General features: G+C 45.0%; 1 protein-coding gene across 10 annotated transcripts in view; it reads right to left on the bottom strand.

Annotated features, from left to right (window-relative positions):
* Positions 1–23,119, bottom strand: part of AGFG1 (ArfGAP with FG repeats 1) — a 150,471-nt gene that overhangs the window by 79,539 nt on the left and 47,813 nt on the right. For all 10 annotated transcript variants that reach the window (XM_073625683.1, XM_073625676.1, XM_073625675.1 and 7 more), the window contains exons 3-4: positions 7,186–7,301; positions 1,256–1,418 (exon numbers count right to left, since the gene is read on the bottom strand). In XM_073625683.1, coding sequence (XP_073481784.1) covers positions 1,256–1,418; positions 7,186–7,301 — 279 coding nt within the window. The remainder of the gene's footprint in view (positions 1–1,255; positions 1,419–7,185; positions 7,302–23,119) is intronic.

The following is a 23,119-nucleotide window of genomic DNA, read 5'->3' as shown; positions in this document are numbered from 1 at the left end:
TGAAGCAAAACACGTTGACACACAGGGGCTCACTGTTGCTCCTACGCTGCACATACTCTTTCTGCACCATGTATTCATGTTTTGTGTGTGTTATATGTTTTTACCTCTGTATTCCTCTGTCTGGTTGCACAATTAATTGTTAATAAAATATAATTTGTATTTATCATCGTCCAATGTTCCTCTGAAGTCCGACCTAGGGCTGTCTTTTGCCCTTTCTGTTTTATGAGTTATTATCCCCTAATGCAAATGTGGCCACAGGAGTGCTTTCTTTCCTAAATCTAAGTAGAAAAGCCTGTCTCCTGCCAGCAGCTGTGCAGTGGAAACCTTACTCTCTGTGGGAAGGCCGTGATCACTTTTAAGAGGGCTGACCAACCCCCTGAGTTAGAGCCAGAGACCTCCAATATGGGGGAACATGAGCTTTTCTGATTGCAGTGCTATAGATTGGACTTAGCAATGTCGGATCTCTGCAATAAGATCATTGCTTCCCCACAGACAGCAGGGTCATGGCTCTGCAGCTGCTGGCAGGAGACGAGAATTTTCCATTCAGGCTTCGGAAACAAAATGAACTGTAAACCACTGAACTCCTTTTACCTGATGCACCTGTAATGTATTTAACAGACTTTATGTACAAATTGAGCTGCTAAAAAAATGTTCAATCATTTAGGTCGGTATAGATAAAAAAATGCTGCTGCATTTGACGCAAAATGTTTACCTTGAAAAGGACAAGAGAGAAGGAAGAAAAAATGAATGAATTCATTTTTAAATTGGACTTTTAAAAGTTGGGAGTGGGGTCTCTAGTAATGGCACAGCATGTGCAATATTGAAGTAATTAGTGCTCTTGGCACAATGTTTATGTAATGCATCCACTGTGGGGGGCAGCTGTTCTCTATGGTAGACATTGGTATCAGTCAGCTAAGCAATGGGTGCCAAGTGTCCATAAGTACTAACACCAAGTGTCCACAGAGAATATCTGCCTTCAACACAGATGAGTTTCCACAAAGCACCAAAAAATGTTCTGATGTCTCAATAATAAGTAATACATTTCACAATTTGCCTTTTCCTTCCAAATTATTGAAAAGATGGTGTGTGTAACACTGCCAACTACAAAAAAAAGAGAGTCAAGGTACTAAAGTTCTGCTGTTAGGTAAAGTATCCATAAATACACACCTAAAAATACCCATGTAGGTCACCCATATCTAGATATATGAATATAATTTTCTCATAAACAACAGTACAACACACTCCCATAATTCACCTGGCTAGGGGTGCCCTTGTTCAGTTGTAGAGCCGGTGCAGTCTCCCCCAAGAGAGTTTTCAATGGTTTGACTTCTGGTGTACTACTAGCACTACTCGCCGAGGACCCGGATATAGAGGCATGAACAGAAGCCACTACTCTAGCTTGTTCGGGCGGCACATACCTGGAAGAACAACACAGACAAAATTACTGCAGCCCAACCGAAAAGCAAGTACAGAAATAAATATATATATATATATATATATATTATACACATATACATACATACATATACTATATATATATATATATATACACACACACACATATATATATATACACACACACACACACACATACACACTACAGCATTACAGCATTTCTTAAAATCTGCCTAGAGTTTTTGCAAATCAAGAATGCTTTCAAAAATATATATTTTAATTGTTTATTTGATTAATTTACAAAATCCAAAGTGAGCAAGCAGAAGAAAAATCTAAATCAAATCAATATTTGACGTGGCTACCCTATGGCTTCAAACCAGCATCAGTTCTTACACTTGCACACTTAGTAAACTTAGCACAGTCAGGGATTTTAAGGTGTATATTTAACCAAATATACCAAGCAGGTGCTAATGATCATCAATTTTGTACACAGGTTGAAACAGTCATTAATTGAAACAAACAGGTATGTAGGAGGCTTTAAACTGGGTGAGGAACAGCTAAACTCTGCTTCTAAGTTGAGGTTGTGGAAGAGAGTTTCATGTCACAGGTTATACATCATGGCAAGTCTGAGCACAGGAACAAGCCACAAGGTAGTTATACTGCATCAGCAAGGTCTCTCCCAGGCAAAGATTTCAAAACAGACTGGGGTTTAAAGATGTGCCGTTAAAGCTCTTTTGAAGAAGCACAAGGAAACAGGCAACACTGAGGACCGAAGATGCAACTGTCAGCCTAGGAAACATAATGTAGCAGATGAAAGACACATCATGCTTTCCCTTCATCATCGAAAGATGTCCAGCAGTGCCATCAGCACAGAACTGATGAAAACCAGTAGGACCCATCTACTGTCCGGAGAAGTGTGGCCAGATAGAATAGAAGAATGGAGGTAAAAAAAGCAGCATCTCCGATGTGGAAACAAGGCTAAGCGATTCAAGTATGCACAAAAACAAAGGAACTAGGGTGCAAAAAAATAGCAGCAGGTGCTGTAGCAGGAGGCAATATGTACACCAAAGGGCTGGAGAGCGGTACAATAATGAAAGTCTGCAGACAACATAGAAGCATGGTTAGGACTCCTTGCAAGTTTGGGGCTACATTTCTGCAAATGGAGTTGGCGATTTGGTCAGGATCAATGGTGTCCTCAATGCTGAGAAATACAGGCAGATATTTATCCCTCATGCTATACCATCAGGAAGGCATGTGATTGGACCCAAATTTATCCTGCAGCAGGACAATGACCCCAAACAAACAGCCAATGTCATTAGGCACTATGTTCTGCACAAAGAAGAACAAGGGGTCCTGAAAGTGATGGTTTGGCCTCCCACAGAGCTCTGATCTCTACATCAATGAGTCTGCCTGGGACTACATGAAGAGACAGCCTACATACACAGAAGATCTGTGGTTAGTTCTCCAAGATGTTTGGAACAACCTACCTGCCGAGTTCCTTCAAAATTGTGTGCAAGTTTACCTAGAATTGATGCTGTTTTGAAGCCAAAGGGCCAAAGGGGGGGGTCACACTAAATTGATTTGACTTGGATTTCTCTTTGTTTACTTTCCATTTTATTAATTGATAAAAAAATAAACTATTAACATTTCTCTTTCTGAAAGCTTTCCTAACTTACAGTAGCATTCTTAATTTACAGCATTTTTTCACACCTGCCTAAAAGTTAGGTCCATATATATTTGGACACAGGCACAATTTTCATACTTTTGGCTCTGTATGTCACCAGAAAAAATTTAAACGAAACAACCCAAATGAATTTGAAGTGCAGACTTTCAGCTTTAAAGGGGTTGTAATGGTTCGCAAAAATAACAAACATGTCATACTTACCTCCACTGTGCAAGGGTTTTTCAGAGTGGCCCCGATCCTCCCTGCATCAAGGGCCCTCATGCGGGCGCATTCCCGAGTCCTGCTGCTGCATCCATTGACACAGATAGCCCAACTCCTGTGTCACTGGATTTGATTAACAGCAGCGGGAGCCAATGGCTGCTGCTACTATCAATCTGTCCAATGAGGACCCGAGACAGCGGCTGGAGCTGGGCTTGTTCTCGTCGCTGGAAAGATTGGGTTCAGGTAAGTAAAAAGGGGGGGGGATCTGGGGGGCAGCTGCACTACAGAAGGTTTTTCACCTTAATGCATAGAAAAAAATCACAAGGGTTTACAACCCCTTTAATGCAAGGGGTTGAACATAAATGTCATGTACACATTTTAGGAACTACAACTATTGTTATACACAGTCCCCCCTTTTTCAGGGGCCTTAAATGTAATTGGACAAATGAATATAATCATAAATAAAATGTTAATTTTTAATATTTTGTTGAGAATTCTTTACTGGCAATGACTGCCTGACGTCTGGGACCCATGGACATTCCCAAAGACTGGGCTTCCTCCTTTCTGATGCTTTGCCAGGCACACGGTCAGACTTTTCGGCTACAAAAGACTGACAGCCCGTCCGACAAATTTTCAACGGACTTTTGGCAGACTTGCGGCGGACTTTCTAACAAACGGACTTGCCTACATACGATCACACAAAAGTCCGACAGATTCGTACGTGATGACGTACACGGACTAAAATAAGGAAGTTGATAGCCAGTAGCCAATAGCTGCTTTAGCGTCGGTTTTTGTCCGTCGGACTAGCATACAGACGAGCGGATTTCTGGGTCTGGCAGAGTTACGACGTAAAGATTTGAAGCAAGTTCCAAATCTAAAGTCCGTCAGATTTGCGACTGGAAAAGTCAGCTGAAAGTCTAGGGAAGCCCACACACGATCGGATTTTGTAGCCGAAAATCCGACCGTGTGTATACACCACATCACTGCAGCTGTCTTCAGTTGTTTTTTTTTTTTTTTTTTAATTTGTGGGTCTTTCTGCCTTTAGTTCTGCCTTCAGCAAACGAAATGCATGCCCAATTTGGTTGAGATCAGGTGATTGACTCCGCCATTGCAGAATATTCCACTTTTTTTCCCTCAAAAGCTCCAGGGTTGCTTTTGCAGTGTGTTTCGGATCATTGTCCATCTATACTGTGAAGCGTCGTCCAATCCACTTTGCTGCATTTGGCTGAATCTGGGCTGACAATATATCTCTAAACACTGCAGAATTCATCTGGCTGCTTCTGTCACATCATCAATAAACACCAATGACCCAGTGCCACTGGAAGCCACGCATGCCCATGCCATCGCACTGCCTCCTCCACCATGTTTTACAGGTGACGTTGTGTGCTTTGGATCATGAGCTGCTCCAAGCCTTCTCCACACTTTTTTTCTTCCCATCATTCTGGTACAGATTAACTGCATAAGGACTGCCCCACAGACATTTATACTGCGGCAGGGCGGGCCTATAGCGCAAAAACACGTACATGTACGCAATTCTCATGATCGGCGCTCGTGCGCACACCGACGGAGCCCCACTCCGATTGGACACAGCGGGAGCCAATTCAAAATTCACATGGCTCCTTATTAGCAAACAGACTGGGTGGGGGAGTGTACCCTCTTCTGACACTTTCAGCTGTGTGTATTAGTAATTTTAACTTGAGCATGTATATTCACAGCACAGCCTATTTAAAGCATTTCTGTAAGGCCAGCCATATACAGTTCAAATCTTAGCTGGTTCAGCAGGAATACACCAAGATTCCAACCGTTAATGGGCAGGCTGAATGTACCAGTTGATCGGCCAACTTGGGCACAACCAACCTGCCGGATTCTCTTGCGATCATTGCTAGCAATAATCACGGTCTTCTCCTGATGGGGATGGCTTCCCCTGCCCACCCCCACCAGGAGCAGACAACTGCTTGGCAGTAAGGAATTCCCATGTCATCACTGTCTGTGTTGATGGGGGAATCGTGCAAATGTATTACCAGCAAAATGTGGCTGCAGGAAAGAAATTTGCATTGTGTATGGCCTGCCTAAGTCACTCTACATAAAGCCTGGAGCTGCATTCTCTAGTGTGTATACACACACACCTTCCTAACTGTAATTCATGGCTACTGATTGTATTCCCAAACTGAGGAGATGGGGTAATTGAGAATTAATGTTAAAAAGGAGAAAGTGAACTAGATCAACAACCTGCATACACTACAACCAATGGGTTGTAACATAGATTTTTATTTACATTTATTTTTATGAGTGGGGTATAGTGGTTGTAAAGGCTCAAGTTTTTTTACCTTCCTGCATTCTATGCAGGAAGGTAAAAAACTCTTTGTGTGCAGCAGCCCCCTAATACCCATCCAGTGATGTGCAAAAGAGCCTTGACTCTCCAGGCACTCTCCCTCCACACTGGCTGAGACAGGGAGCCTTAAGAGTGAGCCTGCTTGGATGTCCCTATACCAAACTGCTTGCTCTGGGGGAATTTCGCAGAAGGGAAGTCCAGAATTGACAGCAGTGAACCTGAGAAAAGGTGGATTGGCGCTGCTTTGTACAAAACCACTGCACAGAGAATTTTTTTAATTGCCTTTATAATAATGTACTTTGTTCCACACAGGTACACAATGTGATTGGGATCCTGTTTGGGAATAATTTGCTTGCACTGTTCCAAGGAAATAAAAAAAAAACACAATTGATGTTTACCTAAAGGTTAAGGTTAGACAGAGGGAATTGCCCAGTTACTATGTACCGTATTTATCGGCGTATAACACGCACCCCAAGTTTAGGAGGGAATTTTAAGGAAAAAAAACTTTTAGGAGGGAAGTTGAAGGGAAAAAAAACTTACATTTAAATGCCCATCATTGCAGCCATGTCAGTGCAGCCATGTCAGTGCAGCCTTCGATCCTGTAATCCCCTGCCATCCTGGGCTTCAAAATCGTCGACCGCGATTTGAAAATGGCGCAGCCGGCACGGAAATACACAGAGCCGGTCCTCGGCGGCTCTCGTTCACTTTCGGCTCCACTCGTAGTCCCGCCCGGGATGGGCGTGACTGTGAGCGGAGCTATCCGATCCTAGCCGAGTACACTCGGCTAGGTTCGGGCGGCGCTCGAGTGAAGCCGAAAATGGCCGAGAAGAGCCGAGGACCGGCTCTGTGTATTCCGGCGTCGGCGGCGCCATTTTCAAATCGCTTTCGGCGATTTTGAAGATCTGGCAGCTCAGGATCGCAGGGGATCGGCGTATAACACGCACCCGCGATTTTCCCCTAATTTTAAAGGGGAAAAAAGTGCGTGTTATACGCCGATAAATACGGTATTTGAGCTTGAGAGTATTATTATTCATGCTTTATATCGCGCCAACAGTTTACGCAGCGCTTTACAATGTAGATGGGGGACAGTACAGAGTAGTAGTAGTAGTAGAGAGTAGTGATACTATGCTGAGCTGCGAATAATGGCCTGAGGAACAGTTCAGTGGGACGACCTGAAACGGTTGCCTTTGTGATGTTGTAACGATAGTGCAAAAAAAAAAAAGGTTTAATGCTTCAACACTGTCCTTGGATAATTGCACACACATCTATACTTACATATACAACACATGCACTTATACAGTTTAAACATGGATAAAAAAAAAAGAGTGACTAGTTCCCCTGCAATATGCAAAAAGGGGGTCCTAGTTTAATAAGTACCTCAAAACAGGGTGACACTGTAGGTACTGGTAAACAGTTCCCCTGCAACACTGCTGGCCCAAACTGGGTCTTCTATGTCTCCCTTGAATCTAGGTCTGAATTATGCTATACATACCAAACATTGTACATTCAGCAAACGATAACATACAATCCCCAGCATTACTTTAAAATACTGATACTTGACTGATGTTATTACCATCTCTTTTTTTCATATTTTTCTTGAAGGAATTCTTTCACTTTCTGTGGATCTCTAAAATCTGGGATTGCAGAAGACCTATCATCAAATAATCCTAGCCAAATTTGTTTGCACACCTAGAAAGAAAAACAAAAACATGATGTAATTACATGCTGTGATGATCAAGCTTTCTATTAATAAAACATCATATGCCTATGCAGCTTGAACAACCAGGGAAATTTAATCTGTTTGTATTCCGGCTGGAAGGTTCTATACACAATACTCATCTTTACTATTCACGTAAGTCAATTAACCACAAAATAAATTATTTTAGTTAAAAATTAAAGCTCTTAAGCCTAGTTTTTTTTTTTTCTTTCAGAGCTGAACAAAAAAAATGACAGCTCAGGTCGGAGCCGCTGTACTAACAATCCAATGTTCGTACAGCGATCTCCCCTGCTGTTCTATTGTGTTCTGACAGGGGGTGGCTGAGAGAGCCGACTAGGAGCTGGTCAGCAGACCTTTTTTCCGTCATGACCCATCGACAGAAGCTGGCCGGTTTCTATTGAACCAGCCATGCTGCCCGAAATTAGGCCTGTGTGTACAGGGCTTTACTTATTGTGAATAAAAAAAATGCTGTTTCCCATCTATTAGCCTTGGCAGCCTAGATCACATGGGGGGGAGGGGTTACTAAAACTGGACCACACAGAATCTTGTGCAGCTGTGCATAGCAACCAATCAGCTTCTAACTTCAGCTTGTTTAAATTAAGGAGGAGGTAAACATCCTCTGCAAACTTATCTATAGGTATTAAAAATATCTCCTAAATGTGTACAGTTTAGGAGATATTTCCAGTGCAAACAGCCCACGTGTGCCGTTCCTTCCGAGCTCGTGCAGTCATCGCGGCTCCGGCCAATCACAGCGCCGGAGCCCGCAAACCCAGAAGAAGCTCCGGGAAAGATGACGGCCATGGCAGTGGTGTGCGGGGACTACCTCAACAGCTTATGCCTTTATCTTGCAGGTTTTTGGGGGGGATTTTTTTTTTTTTTTTACAACCTCTATAAGCTTTGCCAATAAAACAGAAGCTGAATGGTTACTATACACAGCTTCACCAGATTCTGTGTGGTCCAGTTCTAGTAAAATACACATCCCCCCCCCATTAGTCTCTAGCTACCAGTCATTAGAAACTGAAGAGTCAGTTTTTAATAAAAGTAGAGTATGTCTGGTAAGGTCAAAAAGAAGAAGCCTGTGTATCTAGTAAGTAAATATGGCTGCTTTCATGTAGGGATCGGCCGATATAATTTTTTCGGTGCCAATACGATACCGATATTTAAAGGCCACCTCTCAGGCCGATATTCTTTACATTTATAATTTTTTATTTTTGCACTTTTTTTAAAAAAAAATGTATCACTGTTATTGCTGTCACAAGGAATGTAAACATCTCTTGTGACAGTAATAGGCAGTTACAGGTACTCTTTATGGAGCGATCGGGGGGTCTATAAAACCTCAAACCCCTCCTCTGCACTTGAAAGTATTCAAAACATCAAGATCTGCGTTTTTGAATACTTTCTTTTTTTTTATTTTAAACTGCCGCCTTTAAGATGGCAGTAATCCGGGAAGTGATGTCATGACATCGCTTCCGGGTTACTAGATACGAGACCCGAACCAAGCATCGGCTTTGCTCAGTTCTTTGGCCAGCCGGCGGATGTGCCAACTGGTTGCTCAGGCCTCACGGGGGGGACGGGAGAACCTGGGCGAGCGGCGGGAGGGATGTCCCCTCCAGCTGCTTGTAATAACAGCCGAGCGGCTGCTCGGTTGTTATTACAATGAAGCCAACCGTCCGCTCTAAAGAACAGTACCGGGGTGATACATGTAGCTGCATGCATCACCCCAGTAAAACCCCTTGAAGCAATATCAGTAATATCGGTCTAGTTTGCGATCGATAATGATTTTTCAGAAAATGCCGATATCAGCCTGTAATAATCGGCCTTACTGATAATCGGTCGATCCCTATTTTCATGTACATACAAGCCATAAACAGAATAAAAACAAGCGTACAAAGACATATTATATCACTCCCTGTCTTGGCAAACTGTTGTTCTACGGTCTTTCCAAAACGAAGAACAAAGTTTCTAGAGTGACAAACTTTAAAGTGGTTCTAAAGGATGACTTTTTTTTACCTTCATGCATTCTTTGCATAAAGGTCATAGACTTTCTGCATGCAGCTCCCTTCCGCCCCCCCAATACTTACCCTAGCCTGATTGCGATCTAGTGATGTGCACGAGAGTGGCTGCTGTCCCTGGTCACAGCTAGTAGGGGGGGGGGGGGGGGGCTGAGCCCCGTTCTGTGTGTCGTATGGACACACAGAAAGGGGCTCAAGAGTGAGCATGCACAAGTGTCCTTATAGCAAGCGACTTGCTATGGGGGTACTTGGAGAACAGGAGGAGCCAGGAGCGTCAGCAGAGGACCTGGGAAGAGGATTGGGGCTGCTCTATGCAAAACCATTGGACAGAGAAGGTAAGACATGGTTTACCTTTAATATCACTTTAATTGGATTTAATCCATACTACTGGTATTTTTATATTTTTACTATCTGCCTGCTGTTCATGTCGAAAAAAAAAAAAAAAGGACTAGTTTCCCTTTTAGACAAGCCTCTTGCCTGTGCCATCCAAATTCTATTTAATGTTTTCCCATAACAAACCGTCAAACTTTATACAAAGTGCTCTTTATGTGTTCAAGGTTTCTGTAAGATTCTAGTTGCAAGAGAATATAAAGAGAATACCTATTCAAACCCAGCCATGCAGATATTACACCAGTATACTGTCTGCACAGATACAGACGGGTGGATTAATTTACACAGCGGTATTGTATTCCACATAACCCCCCACACAGCCAGGATTGCCTTGCCTGTTTAATTGATGAGTCTGCTACAGCATCTGGAATTGGCACTAATCATGTTAATTAGAAGAAAAGCAAATACTGTATAGCCTGAGTCTTCTTGTCTTTTGAGAACCATCATATGGAGTTATGATGGTTTGCTGTCTCGATAAAAACATGTGAGCATTTGACCTTAGTTGCCTTATCTCAGTCAGGTACTGGAGCTGCAATGGCTTTTGTAGAACTATACAATATTGTACAATGTCATTCTGGGAGGCTTGCTAGGTTCATTTTTAGTACATTTGCTGTAGTGCAGAATCACCCTACAATCCATTTTAACCTTATTTTCCATGAGTCCGGTTCACACCTATGTTTCCTGCAGGGTGTTTTCTGTAAAGGTGTGTGGACTTTTTTACATGCAGGACAGTAGCCTCATAGCGCTGCAAAAACACCTCAAAAGGCACATCCCAGGACCCAGCCAAAGGGCTCATTCACACTGCAGCAGTATTGTGCAGAATCTCCCAACACAGTCCCTAAGCAATTACACACAGTCAATAAGCACATTACAATGCACTGTGGTGCATAGAAATAGAGAATAAAAAAAGGGAACTGCAGTGTGTTTTAACAAGGCATTGCAGTGAAGTAAATTTCGGCACAGGTTCACACCATACACAAGTTATACGCACACTAAAACGGTGTTCTGAATGGGCCCTGAGGCATTGTTTCCCCTCACAGGTTATTGCCAAATGCTCTACACAGCTGATTTGGACACCAGTCAGGCAAAAGCCCTAAATTAATGCAAAATGAAAGATAATGTTATGTCGAGTAAATTGATACTCAACATGTCATGCTTCAAAATTGCGCCCTCTCGTGGAATGGCAACAAACTTTTACCCTTAAAAATCTCCATAGGCGACGTTTAAAAAATTCTACAGGTTGCATGTTTTAAGTTACAGAGGAGGTCTAGGGCTAGAATTATTGCTCTCGCTCTATCGATCACATCGATACCTCACATATGTGGTTTGAACAACATTTTCGTATGCGTTCGCTTCTGCACGCGAGCTCGGTGGGACGGGGCGCGTTTAAATTTTTTTTCTCCTTCTTTATTTTACCTTTTATTTTGTAAACATCCCTTGTAATAGAAAAAAAGCATGACAGGACCTCTTAAATATAAGATCTGGGGTCAAAAAGACCTCAGATCTCATATTTACACTTAAATGTAATAAAAAATAAATAAAATTTGTCATTTAAAAAAAAAAAAAAAAAAAAAAGGCCCTTTAAGAGCTATGGGCGGAAGTGACGTTATGACATTGCTTCCGCCCTGCATTGTCATGGAGATGGGTAGGGTCCATCTTCCCCTTACTCGTCTCCATGCCCAGCAGGGGTGAAGATCCGATCGCCTCCGCCACTGCCGATGGCCCCAGTAAGTGCAGGGAGGGCACCGGAGCGTGGAGGGAAGGGGGGCCCTCTCCCGCCACTGATAAAAGTGATCTTGCGGCTGCCATAACAACTATATCCCCCTTCAAAGTAAGGACGTATATCAGCATGCGGCGGTCTGGAAGTGGTTAATCAGAGGACAAAGCACATAACAGTATTCCTGAGGACATCAGGCACATCCTGTGTAGTATAAACCTGTGCAAGATCGATTCAACATACAAAACATAGAAAACAAAGCCCCAACAAGACAAAGGTAATCATATCGTGTGACTAAACAAACGTGCATCTACTGAGTGCTTTTCATGTTCCTACCAAGAGCTGACAAATGGCAAGAATAGAAATGGGAAGGATAGCATTTATACATTCCTGTTTTGTGCTCATCCCTTCCTGCTTAGAACTGCAGATCAGCAAACAAAGGCTGACAGCACCCAACATGTACTATAGAAGTGTTTATCCAATGCAGAACACTGAACTTTTTTTTTTTGCATAAACCAAAACATGAAAGAGCATATCAACCAAGAAGGGAGCAAACAATGACTGCTGTAGACCTTATCCATCCCATGCATTGGATTTGCATATTTGTTTGCTATGGTCAAGAGCAAATTAATGGGTTTAAGAGGGTCAGTTTATAAAAATTTGGGCTAGAAATCCACTTAACTTTTGATTCAAGATTGTCCTATGAAATGGGGAGTACACGCAGTTAAAGTATAAGTTGTGCCTAAAATGACACAATTCAAAACTAATCTAACCATGTAAAGCAAAAATCACTATACATACCTTTTCAGCAGCCGATCCAGTCCAATCCTACGCTGAGCTGTCAGCGGCGGCCTCTCTGTGGTGACATGTGCAGGAGAGGCAGCCGACAATGGAAGCCTCATAGTAACTCTATGGGTGACGTCACTTACCAGCCATTGTCTGCCCTCTCCTGCACACAGCATTCACCGCTGGAGACCGGACCATCTGTAGAAAAGGTATGAATAGCGATTTTGCTTTACAGGGCTAGATTAGTCTTAGCATGAGGCTGCAACTAGATTTAGAGTTAGCTTTAGGCTGAACGTCTACCTTAAGAATAAACCTCTGATGGAGTTTCTATCCTCCTGAAATAGCTAAGGCTCCATTCACACTTGAGCGACTTAAAAATTGTGCGATTTTGTTACGACTTTGGAAGAAAGGTCTTGGAAAGACTTTGTACTCATTCATTCAAAAAGTGTAAAAAGTAAATTAAAAAAAAAAAAAAAAAAATAATAAAGAAGTCCCCCGGGATAGAGCCATCGTCCATCGAGACATCTGTCTCCACTGTCGATCCCTTTTTGATGCCATCATCCAAGGACATACTGGGTCAGTCTGGCCCCCGCCCCTTAGTTATTTTAAGAGCTGTCAGACAGCGGGAGCCTTCCTCGTGGCTGGAGGTTTTTCATTTATTTTTTCTTTATTTGGGTCAGAGGCGGGCTATTGATCTACACTGGGGACATTTTTTTTTTAAATAAAGAAATTGTCAAATACCTACTGTCATTTTTTACACTACACTATTTTTTGGTGAATGGGGGGGGGGGGGGAGGATCTGGGGGTCCCCTTGTTAATGGTGGCTTTGAGATTCCGATAAGCCCCCCGCCTGCAGACCCCCACAACAACCCGGCCAAGGTTGTGGGGAAGAGGCCCCTGTCCCCTCCCGCAGCTTCTGAAAGTGATCCAGCGGCTAATGAGCCGCTCAGCCCACTTTCATGAGAAAGCCGGCTGAAAAAAAATATCGGGATTATGGCGGATTGATTCAGATATAACCCCGTTATACCAATTGCAAACTGCAAAGTATATATACATATATTGCGGTCGGCAAGTAGTTATAGCCACTTTTTCCTATTCTGCTTCAGAGTATAAGAGGGGTTATAGAGCCCACTTCCAAATAATATCATTTAAAGCTGATCTTCAGGCTTCCTGTGACTTTAAAGTGGACCTTCAGTCGTTTTTTTCAACTTTCCATCTAATAAATCTTCTGCCCCTTGTTTTAACTTTGGATAGCAAAACATTTTTTTTTCTGCCAGTAAATAACTTATACAGCCCACTTCCTGTTTGTCTGGTCATTAGCCTAGGCTTATGACATCATGCACAGCTCTCTCGCTCTCACTGTTGTGAGAGTTTGTCAGGAAGGGAGAGGGGATGAGTCATAAGAGGGCCAATGAGAGCGGCAAGGCTGCAGAGTCGGAGGTGTGCCTCTGTGTAAATCCAGGAAGTGAACAGGCAGCAGCTTCAGCTGCCCACAGTTAAAATGGATGCAGCTAGACTTAATGGAGGGAGAATTCTGCAGTATATTTGGCAAGTACAGAATCACAGCATATATAAAATACTATGCAAAGAGGTTGGAGGGAAGCTTCAGAATGGCAAAGATGTTTTTATTACAAATTATGTGGGCAGCAGTTCCTCTTTAAATAGTTCAGCTATGTACAGTACACAGTGCTGGTTGCCAGATGTGACGCAGACTCTCGCAGATAATGGAAATTAATCTATTTAAAGTGTACTAATGTTTTAAACACTTAGCTTTTATTAGGGCTTCTGAAAAAGGCGTCCATATGCGTGACAATGTGAGTGCTGGTGGCATGTTTCTGTATTGCATCGCACTGGGCAAAATAACACTGCAGCTGTGGCTCTCAGCGCCATAATAAGGAGCATACTTAGTACAGCCATACATGGACACACGTACATGGGGACATTTAATTTGCTCAATGCATAACCACACTTAGCTTTTCGATGACTATGACCTCACTAATAAGATGATGCACCTACCCTGTTTCCCCGAAAATAAGACCTAGCGTTATGGTCGGTGATGGCTGCAATATAAGCCCTATCCCCCCAAATAAACCCTACCCTGTTTCCCCGAAAATAAGCCCTACCCTGAAAAGAAGACCTACAAGGACTTTAACTAGGGCTTATTTGGGGGTAGGGCTTATATTGCAGCCATCACCGACAATAACGCTAGGTCTTATTTTCGGGGAAACAGGGTAGTAGCCAGAGACCACGTCTTCTTTACCTAGGCAGTGAACAAGCTCAAGGAAGCATATTTTATTTGCTCAAAAACACACATAATGCTATTTGGTATTACGGATTTGTGCCCTATTGATTCATGCAAGGTGTGATTTTTAAAGGCAAATGGCTAAAAAAAAAAAAAAGTGTAGCAAGGTTCCAGGCCTCATTTGATCTGTTGAGAACCTCCAGGGCCAGGCATAGCTGACATCCTTCTGTATGTAGTGAGTCCTGAGGCGTGGTGGGCGTATTGTAAAGTTATTGGGTGCCAGATACTTCTTAGATGCAAAAGAAAGTTTATTTCTCTTAAAAAACCTTTTTTGGGGGTGAGAGGGTATGGGCCAGGACACCCTTAGGTAGTTGGAAGATTTATTGGCAGACTCCAAGACTTCAATAGGACAGCCATGCAGGGAAAGGCATCCAGCAAGACACCACATCTGCATGTGTAGGAATGCTGTCTCCAATGGCAACAGTCTAACAGTTCCTTTACTTTCACTACAATCACTCCTTGTAGTTCTATAATACACTGAGCTCCTGGTCTCTCACTAGACCCACCAATTCACTGCCACTGAATCCCTTGAGCTCTTCCAATCTTCACAGTGGTATCTTCCTCGACCCGCTGGGTCCCTAGCTTGGCAAATCTAGATACCTCTCAATCTTCACCCATGTTGCCCTGCTCAGTCCCTAGCTTGACACACAAGGCTGCTCTGCAAGCGTCACCTCTGCTGGCTGGGTTCCTGGCTTGATACCCACTGAAGTTTCCAGATTCTTCACCGTCCCCGGTTGGTGAGAATGCTGCTCCAGTACTTTCTTCAGTTACTCACTGTGGTCCCTGGTAATAAGGCGGATAGTCCCTTACTGGCGACAGCTTCCCCTCTACCTCTGACCACAAAAGGCTCTCTGGCTGACAGAACCATCACTCTTGGTTGGATTGCAAGCCGCAATCCCAATCCTGCACTGCTCTCCTGCTTCTGGATAGGCCCTCAGACAACCTAGCAGCCAGTTGTGCCAGGGATAGGCCCTCATCTCTGGCCTAGCAGCCCGGGCAATACGACACACGTCCACCCAGACAGCCATCCTGGTGGCAAAAGAACACAGATCACCTGACCACACTCAATTATACAGGCTCTCCCAGCAGGCCAGGGGATCCAAGAAAAGCCCTGCCCATTGGCCGAGATACTCCATATACCCATAACCTGACCTTGCGTTGCCCTTCTCGTATCTAGTAGGGATGGGCCGAACACCCCCCGGTTCAGTTCGCACCAGAACATACTGAACAGGCAAAAAATTCGGCAGAACACACAAACATGAAAAATCAAAAGTTCTCATTTTAAAGGCTTATATGCAAGTTATTGTCATAAAAAGTGTTTGGTGACCTGGGTCCTGCCCCAGGGGACATGAATCAATGAAAATATATATATTTTTTTTTAAACTGACTTTTTTTGGGAGCAGTGATTTTTTTAATGCTTAAAGTGAAACAATAAAAATGAAATATTCTTTTAAATATCATGCCTGGGGAGTGTCTACAGTATGCCTGTAAAGTGGCGCATTTTTCCCGTGTTTAGAACAGTACCACAGCAAAATGACATTTCTAAAGGAAAAATTGTCATTTAAAACTCATCGCGGCTGTAATGAATTGTCGGGTCTCGGCAATATAGATAAAAAACCAAGTTAGACTTACCGGTAACTTGTTTTCCAGAAGTCTTTCAGGACAGCACCTGAGAGATAGCGACTCCACCCACCGGAACAGGAAACACCTTCTTCCTCCAAACTTTAAAGGGAGGCGCCTCCCCACCATACCTCAGTTGTAGTAGAGAAGACCTCCGGCCCCGGCTGGAACACATAAACACATACGTTAGTCACAGCATAGTATATACAATACAATAGGGCGGGATGTTGCTGTCCTGAAAGACTTCTGGAAAACAAGTTACCGGTAAGTCTAACTTGGTTTTTCCCAAGGCGTCTTTCAGGACAGCACCTGAGAGGATAACAGAGACTTACCCCCTTAGGGCGGGACAACAGCTTGCAGGACCTTTCTGCCAAACGCCTGATCATTAGCAGATGTGAGGTCCAGCCTGTAATGTTTCACGAATGTGTGAAAACTCGACCATGTTGCCGCCTTGCAGATTTGTTCAGGGGTGGCACCAGCTCTCTCTGCCCAAGTGGCCGCTAATGCTCTTGTTGAGTGTGCAGAAATTCCTGCTGGAGGAGACACACCTGCATGCGAATAAGCCTCTGAAATGGCTAACTTCAGCCACCTTGCTAAAGAGATTTTAGAAGCCTGGCAACCTTTCCTGTTGCCCAAAAATAGCACAAAGAGAGAATCTGAACGTCTAAAGAGCTTTGTCCTTTCCAAGTAACATAACAAAACTCTTCTAACATCCAACATGTGAAAACAAGTCTCCTTCTCCCCTACTGGGTTGGGGCAGAAGGTCGGAAGTACAATGTCCTGAACACGATTTTGTACTGAAGCTACCTTTGGTAAGAATTTCTGATCTGTTCTAAGTATAACCCTATCTGGGAAGATAGATAAATAGGGTTCCTTAACTGATAAAGCATTAAGCTCACTGATCCTTCGTGCAGAGACCATGGCAATCAGAAACACAGACTTAAAAGTGAGATATCTAAGTGGCGCTTCTTCCAAAGGTTCAAAAGGACTCCTTGTTAGAGCCTGGAGGACTATCGACAGATCCCATTTCGGAAACAACTTAAGTGGTGCTGGTCTGGATCTCGTAAGGGATCTGAAAAATCTGGTTACCAACGGATCCGAGGCCACCGGTTTTTCTAGGAATACTGCTATCGCAGCTACCTGCACCTTCAAGGTACTAACTGCTAGTCCCTTGTCAGCACCAACCTGTAAAAATTCCAGAATGGAAACAAGACTCCCTGGGTCATGGTCAGATGAATTACACCATGTATTGTAAACCTTCCAGACCTTGGAATAGATATTTCTAGTCACCCTTTTCCTACTGGATAATAGCGTAGAGATTAACCGGTTGGAAAAACCTTTGCTCCTTAAGAGCTGCTCTTCAGATACCAGGCTGTGAGCGCCAAAGTGGCTACCTCTGGGTGATTTACTGGCCCCTGAAATAGTAAATCGTGCCTGAGGGGCAGATGCCAACAAGGCCTGACCGCCATTTTCAGAACGGTTGAAAACCAAGCCCTTCTTGGCCAAAAAGGCGTGATTAGGATAACCGGTACTGTTTCCCCCTGAATCTTTCTTAAAACTAAGGGAATTAACTGGAATGGGGGGAAAGCGTAGCAGAGATGGAATCTCCATGGATACGCCAAGGCATCTGTTCCTAGTGACCCGTCGTGATTGCTTAGGGAAAAAAATTGCGGAACCAAGGCATTCTCCTTTGAGGCGAACAGGTCCACCTCTGGCAGCCCCCACTTCTCGACAATCATGGCGAAAACCTCTGGGTTCAGCGACCATTCTGCTTCCCGAATGGGGTTTCTGCTCAGGAAATCCGCTACCCCGTTCAGGGATCCCTTTAGATGGACTGCTGATAAAGACAGCAGGTGTCCTTCTGCCCAACGGAGAATGCTCATGGCTAGTACTTGCAGCGATTTGCTCCTTGTACCTCCCTGCCTGTTTATGTAAGCCACGGCCGTGGCATTGTCTGTTAGTATTTGAACATGCTGGGCCCGAAGCCCCTGAGCAAATGACTTCAGAGCCAAGTCGATCGCCTTGAGCTCTCTCCAGTTTGAGGACTTGGTCGCCTCTTTCCTGGACCAGTTTCCCTGAGTGAAACCCTTTTCTAGGTGGGCTCCCCAACCCCAGGAACTGGCATCGGTTGTCAGCCTTTTTTCGATTGGAAAGGCCCAGACTAACCCCTCCGATAGGATATCCTGCCTTTTCCACCACCATAGTGACCTCTTCACTTGGGTTGGAACTCTTACCTCTGAATCTAGGGATTCCAAATTGTGATCCCAAGATCTCAGAAGAAAGGCCTGCAGATGTCTGAAGTGCAGTCTTGCCCACTGAACAGCTGGCATTGACGAAGTCAGAACACCCAGGGCTGACATGACCAACCTTACCGTCAGCTGCTGGTTGGTCTGCAAAAAGGACACTGTATCCTGGATTTTTCCTTTCTTCTCTAAAGGAAGAAAAATTCTTTGGCTTACCGAATTTATTATATACCCTAGAAAGCGAATCTCCTGAGATGGTTCCAGGGAAGATTTTTGGAGATTTAGGATCCAACCTAGAGACTCCAGATGGCTGCATGCTCTGCTTAAATTGCTCCTCAACTCCTCTCTTGAGGGGGCGAAAAATAGCAGATCGTCTAAGTAAGGAATTACTGCGATTCCCTGAAGACGCAGCGGAGCTAGAGCTTCTGCCATTATTTTGGTAAAAATTCGGGGTGCGGATGATAGCCCGAAGGGGAGGGCTCTGAATTGCAGATGCTGAATTCTGCCTTCCAACCTTACCGCCAACCTGAGAAACCTCTGGGACTGGAATGAGATTGGAATATGCAGGTATGCATCCTTTAAATCCACTGACGCCATGAAACAACCTGGAGTCAGAAGATTTCTGGCGGTGAAAATTGAGTCCATCTTGAACCTTCTGTATTTGATGGCTCTGTTTAGTGGCTTTAAATTTAGAATTAAACGAAATCTTCCTGTTGGTTTTTTTACCAGGAAGACATGAGAATAGAAACCCTCGTGCCATTCCTCTGGTGGCACCGGGATTACTACACCCTGTTGCATCAGTTCCTCCAGAGAGGATTTCATGGCCAGGGCCCCTAATGGATCTCGAGGAGCATTTGTTACCAGAAACCTTCTTGGGGGGCTTCTGGAAAACTCGAGAGTATAACCCTGCGAGAGAGTGGTCAGAATAAACTGATTTGTAGTTATCACTGACCACTGCGGAAGAAACTCTCGTAATCTTCCGCCGACCCGCAGAGATGCGTCATAGTGAGTTTTCGGCCTGTGAAGGAGGACGGAAGAGAATTCCGCCTTTGCCCTTCGCCTTTTGCGCGGACCAATTTTTTCTCCTGCCCTGAAACTTATTTTCCTGCTGTTGCTGTTGAGTTTTTTGAGGTCGAAAAAGACGTTTTGGGGTCTGCTTTTTCTTTTTGACCGGAAAGGACTTCTTCTTATCGGCAGTTCTGTCTAGGATATTATCTAGATCAGGGCCAAAAAGAAGGTCACCTGAAAAGGGAATACCACAAAGTTTACTCTTTGAAGCTGTATCACCTGGCCAGGTTTTTAGCCATAAAGCTCTTCTCGCAGCATTTGCTAAAGCTGCAGACCTAGCTGACATTTTGATAGCTTCAGCCGAAGCATCAGCAATATAAGCAACAGCAGAAATCAGGGTAGGAAAGGAATCTAAGATCTCCTGCTTGGGGGAATCTGCCACTATATGAGATCTAAGTTGGTTCACCCAGTATTCCAGATTCCTGGCTACACAGGTTGTGGCCATTGCTGGTTTTAAATTGCTCATGATTGATTGCCATAATCTCTTGAGCAAAAGATCCATGCGTTTGTCCATTGGATCCCTTAGAACACCCATGTCTTCAAAAGACAGGTCTGTGGATCTTGAGACCTGTGAAAAGGCCGCATCCAACCTGGGCACCTTATTCCACACCGCAGAAGGGTCCTCCTCAAAAGGGAATCGCCTTTTGCGGGCTCTGGAAAAAAAGGGCTTTTTCTCTGGATCTTGCCATTCCTTAGTAATGGCGTCAGAAATGACCGAATGAACCGGAAATGTTCGCCCCTTAGGCTCATTTAACCCTGCATACATGCGGTCATGAAGAGATAACTCCTTCTTTTCCTCACTTAAGCCAAGTGTAACATGGATAGCCTTAAGGAGTCCGTCTACCTCCTCTAGGGAAAGCTTAAATTTGGAAGGAGCCACCTCCGCTTCCTCACCCTCCTCCTCCGAATCTTTAACGGAAGGAGTAGGGGACTGCTCCTCCCTGATAGAGGGGCCTTCAGGTAAAGCTTCTACCATGGGGAAAGAAAAAGAACCCTGGGAAGCCTCAGAAGTGGATGGCTGACTAGCAGCTGGATTAACTAAAGAGTCACGAAAAGTCTGAATCGTGGCGTATAGTTCCTTCTTTACAGAGGCAACCAGATCATCACAAACCGAAGCTGATTCCTCCTTAACTAAAGAAGTGATGCATGTACTGCATAAGGCTTTTTTCCAATTTTCTCCCATTTTGGCCCTGCAAGAAGGACATCTCTTTTTTGGGTCAGAGCTTTTAGCCTGTGAGAGAAAAAACAAAAAAGGGAAAAAAACCAGGGGACCTTTTAGTGAGACCCGGTCTCAGCTACACAAGAATCACCCACAGGTGCACTAAGAAGAAACCAGTCAGCCTCTAGTGCCCAGACAGGCCCCTTGCCACTAGGGGGTAAGAAAAAAGAAAGTAGACCAAACCCAGGAAAGGAAGAAAGGCAGACTTAAACTGCTGCTCCTACCTGAGCTTTACTGGCGCCTGTGCCTGTCCCCACCGCTGCAGACGCTGAGTCCTCCATCTCTGGTGTGCAGCTCCTCACTTGTGGCTTTATAAGCCGCTTCCGGACTCCCATAGTGCATCTGCCAGTTCCTGTCCTCCCTCCTCCCCCCTTGCATCCACGCCGGAAATGACGCTTCTGCTGACCCAGCGACCCCGCCATGTCACTTCCGCCGCGCCTGCCGGCCAAAAAACATGGCGGCGGCGCACGCGCACCGCCGCCCTATGACCACGCGGATCACCGGGTCTACGGCTCTCACCGAGCACCAGGAGGGGAAGAGGAGCCCGTTTGCTACCACTGCCGAGGCTTGGGTAGGCCGGGAGGACAGCGGGTCCCTGAAGGAGGAAAAAAAGAAAGGAAGCCCCGTCTCCCAGGAGCACCTGAGAGAACCTGCTCCCCCTCAAAAGATGTTCCCTCCAGGCCGGAGGAAACACAAAAACTGAGGTATGGTGGGGAGGCGCCTCCCTTTAAAGTTTGGAGGAAGAAGGTGTTTCCTGTTCCGGTGGGTGGAGTCGCTATCTCTCAGGTGCTGTCCTGAAAGACGCCTTGGGAAAAATTATTGAAAAAAAAAAAAAAAAAAAGAAAATGGGATCCCTCCAGTCCATTACCAGGCCTTTTGGGTCTGGTATGAATATTAAGGGGAACCCTGAAACAAAATTTTAAAAAAAATTGTGTGGGGGTCCCCCTAAAATCCATACCAGGCCCTTCGGGTCCGATATGGAAATTAAGGGGAACCCTGCGTCAAGTTTTTTTTTTTAAAATGGCGTAGGGTCCCCCTCAAAATCCATACCAGACCCTTATCAGAGCATGCAAACTGGCAGGCCGCAGGAAAAGAGGGGGGGACGAGAGAGCGCCCCCCCCCCGAACCGTACCAGGCCACATGCCCTCAACATGGGGGGGTGCTTTGGGGTAGCCCCCCAAAGCTACAGACAAGGGCCTCATCCCCACAACCCTTGCCCGGTGGTTGTGGGGGTATGCGGGTGGGGGGGCTTATCGGAATCTGGCTGCCCCCTTTAACAAGGGGACCCCCGATCCTGGCCTCCCCCCGGTGTGAAATGGTAATGGGGTACGATGTACCCCTACCATTTCACAAAAAAAAAGTGTCAAAATGGTAAAAAAGACAATAGCCGGTTTTTGACAATTCCTTTATTAATAACGTCTTCTTCTTCCCCCCCCTTCTTCCTGCATCTTCTTCTGGTCTTCCTTCAGTTTTCTCCTTCTTCCTCCATCTCCCTCTGCTTCTTCCTCCGGTCTTCAATCCGCCTCAATGGGAGGCTCGCGCAGTGTGACGCTTCTGTGCTTGTGTGTGTTTACGTAACCGGGTGACCCTGCCCCCTCTGACGCCACGGAAGTCCCCGTGGCGTCAGAGGGGGTGGGGTCACCAGGAGCCTCCCATTGAGGAGGATCGTCCGGAGGACGAAGCGGGGAAGAAGAAGCTGGAGGAAGATGGAGAAGACCGGAGGAAGAAGCAGAGGAAGATGGAGGAAGAAGCAGGGGAAGAAGAAGATGGAGGAAGAAGGAGAAAACCGAAGGAAGACCAGAAGAAGATGGAGGAAAAAGCAGGGGAAAGAAGAAGGCATTATTAATAAAGGAATTGTCAAAAACCGGCTATTGTCTTAGTTACCATTTTGACACTTTTTTGTGAAATGGTAGGGGTACATCGTACCCCATTACCATTTCACACAGGGGGAGAGGCCAGGATCTGGGGGTCCCCTTGTTAAAGGGGGCTTCCAGATTCCGATAAGCCCCCCGTCCGCATACCCCCACAACCACCGGGCAAGGGTTGTGGGGATGAGGCCCTTGTCCCCATCAACATGTGGACAAGGTGCTTGGGGGGGGGGGCAACCCCAAAGCACCCTCCCCATGTTGAGGGCATGTGGCCTGGTACGGTTCAGGAGGGGGGGTGGCGCTCTCTCGTCCCCCCTTCTTTTCCTGTGACCTGCCAGGTTGCATGCTCAGATAAGCGTCTGGTATGGATTTTGAGGGGGACCCATACGCCATTTTTTTTTTAAATTTGGCGCAGGGTTCCCCTTAATTTCCATATCAAACCCAAAGGGCCTGGTATGGATTTTAGGGAAACCTCCACGCACTTTTTTTTTTTTATTTTGGTTCGGGGTTTCCCTTAATATTCATACCAGACCCAAAGGGTAATGGACTGGGGGGGATCCCATGC

Source organism: Aquarana catesbeiana, linkage group LG04 (genome assembly GCF_042186555.1).
Source record: "Aquarana catesbeiana isolate 2022-GZ linkage group LG04, ASM4218655v1, whole genome shotgun sequence".
Taxonomy (NCBI): Eukaryota; Metazoa; Chordata; class Amphibia; order Anura; family Ranidae; genus Aquarana; species Aquarana catesbeiana.
The sequence above is the reverse complement of the archived record's forward strand: the minus strand, read 5'-3'. Positions and strand labels throughout refer to the sequence as shown.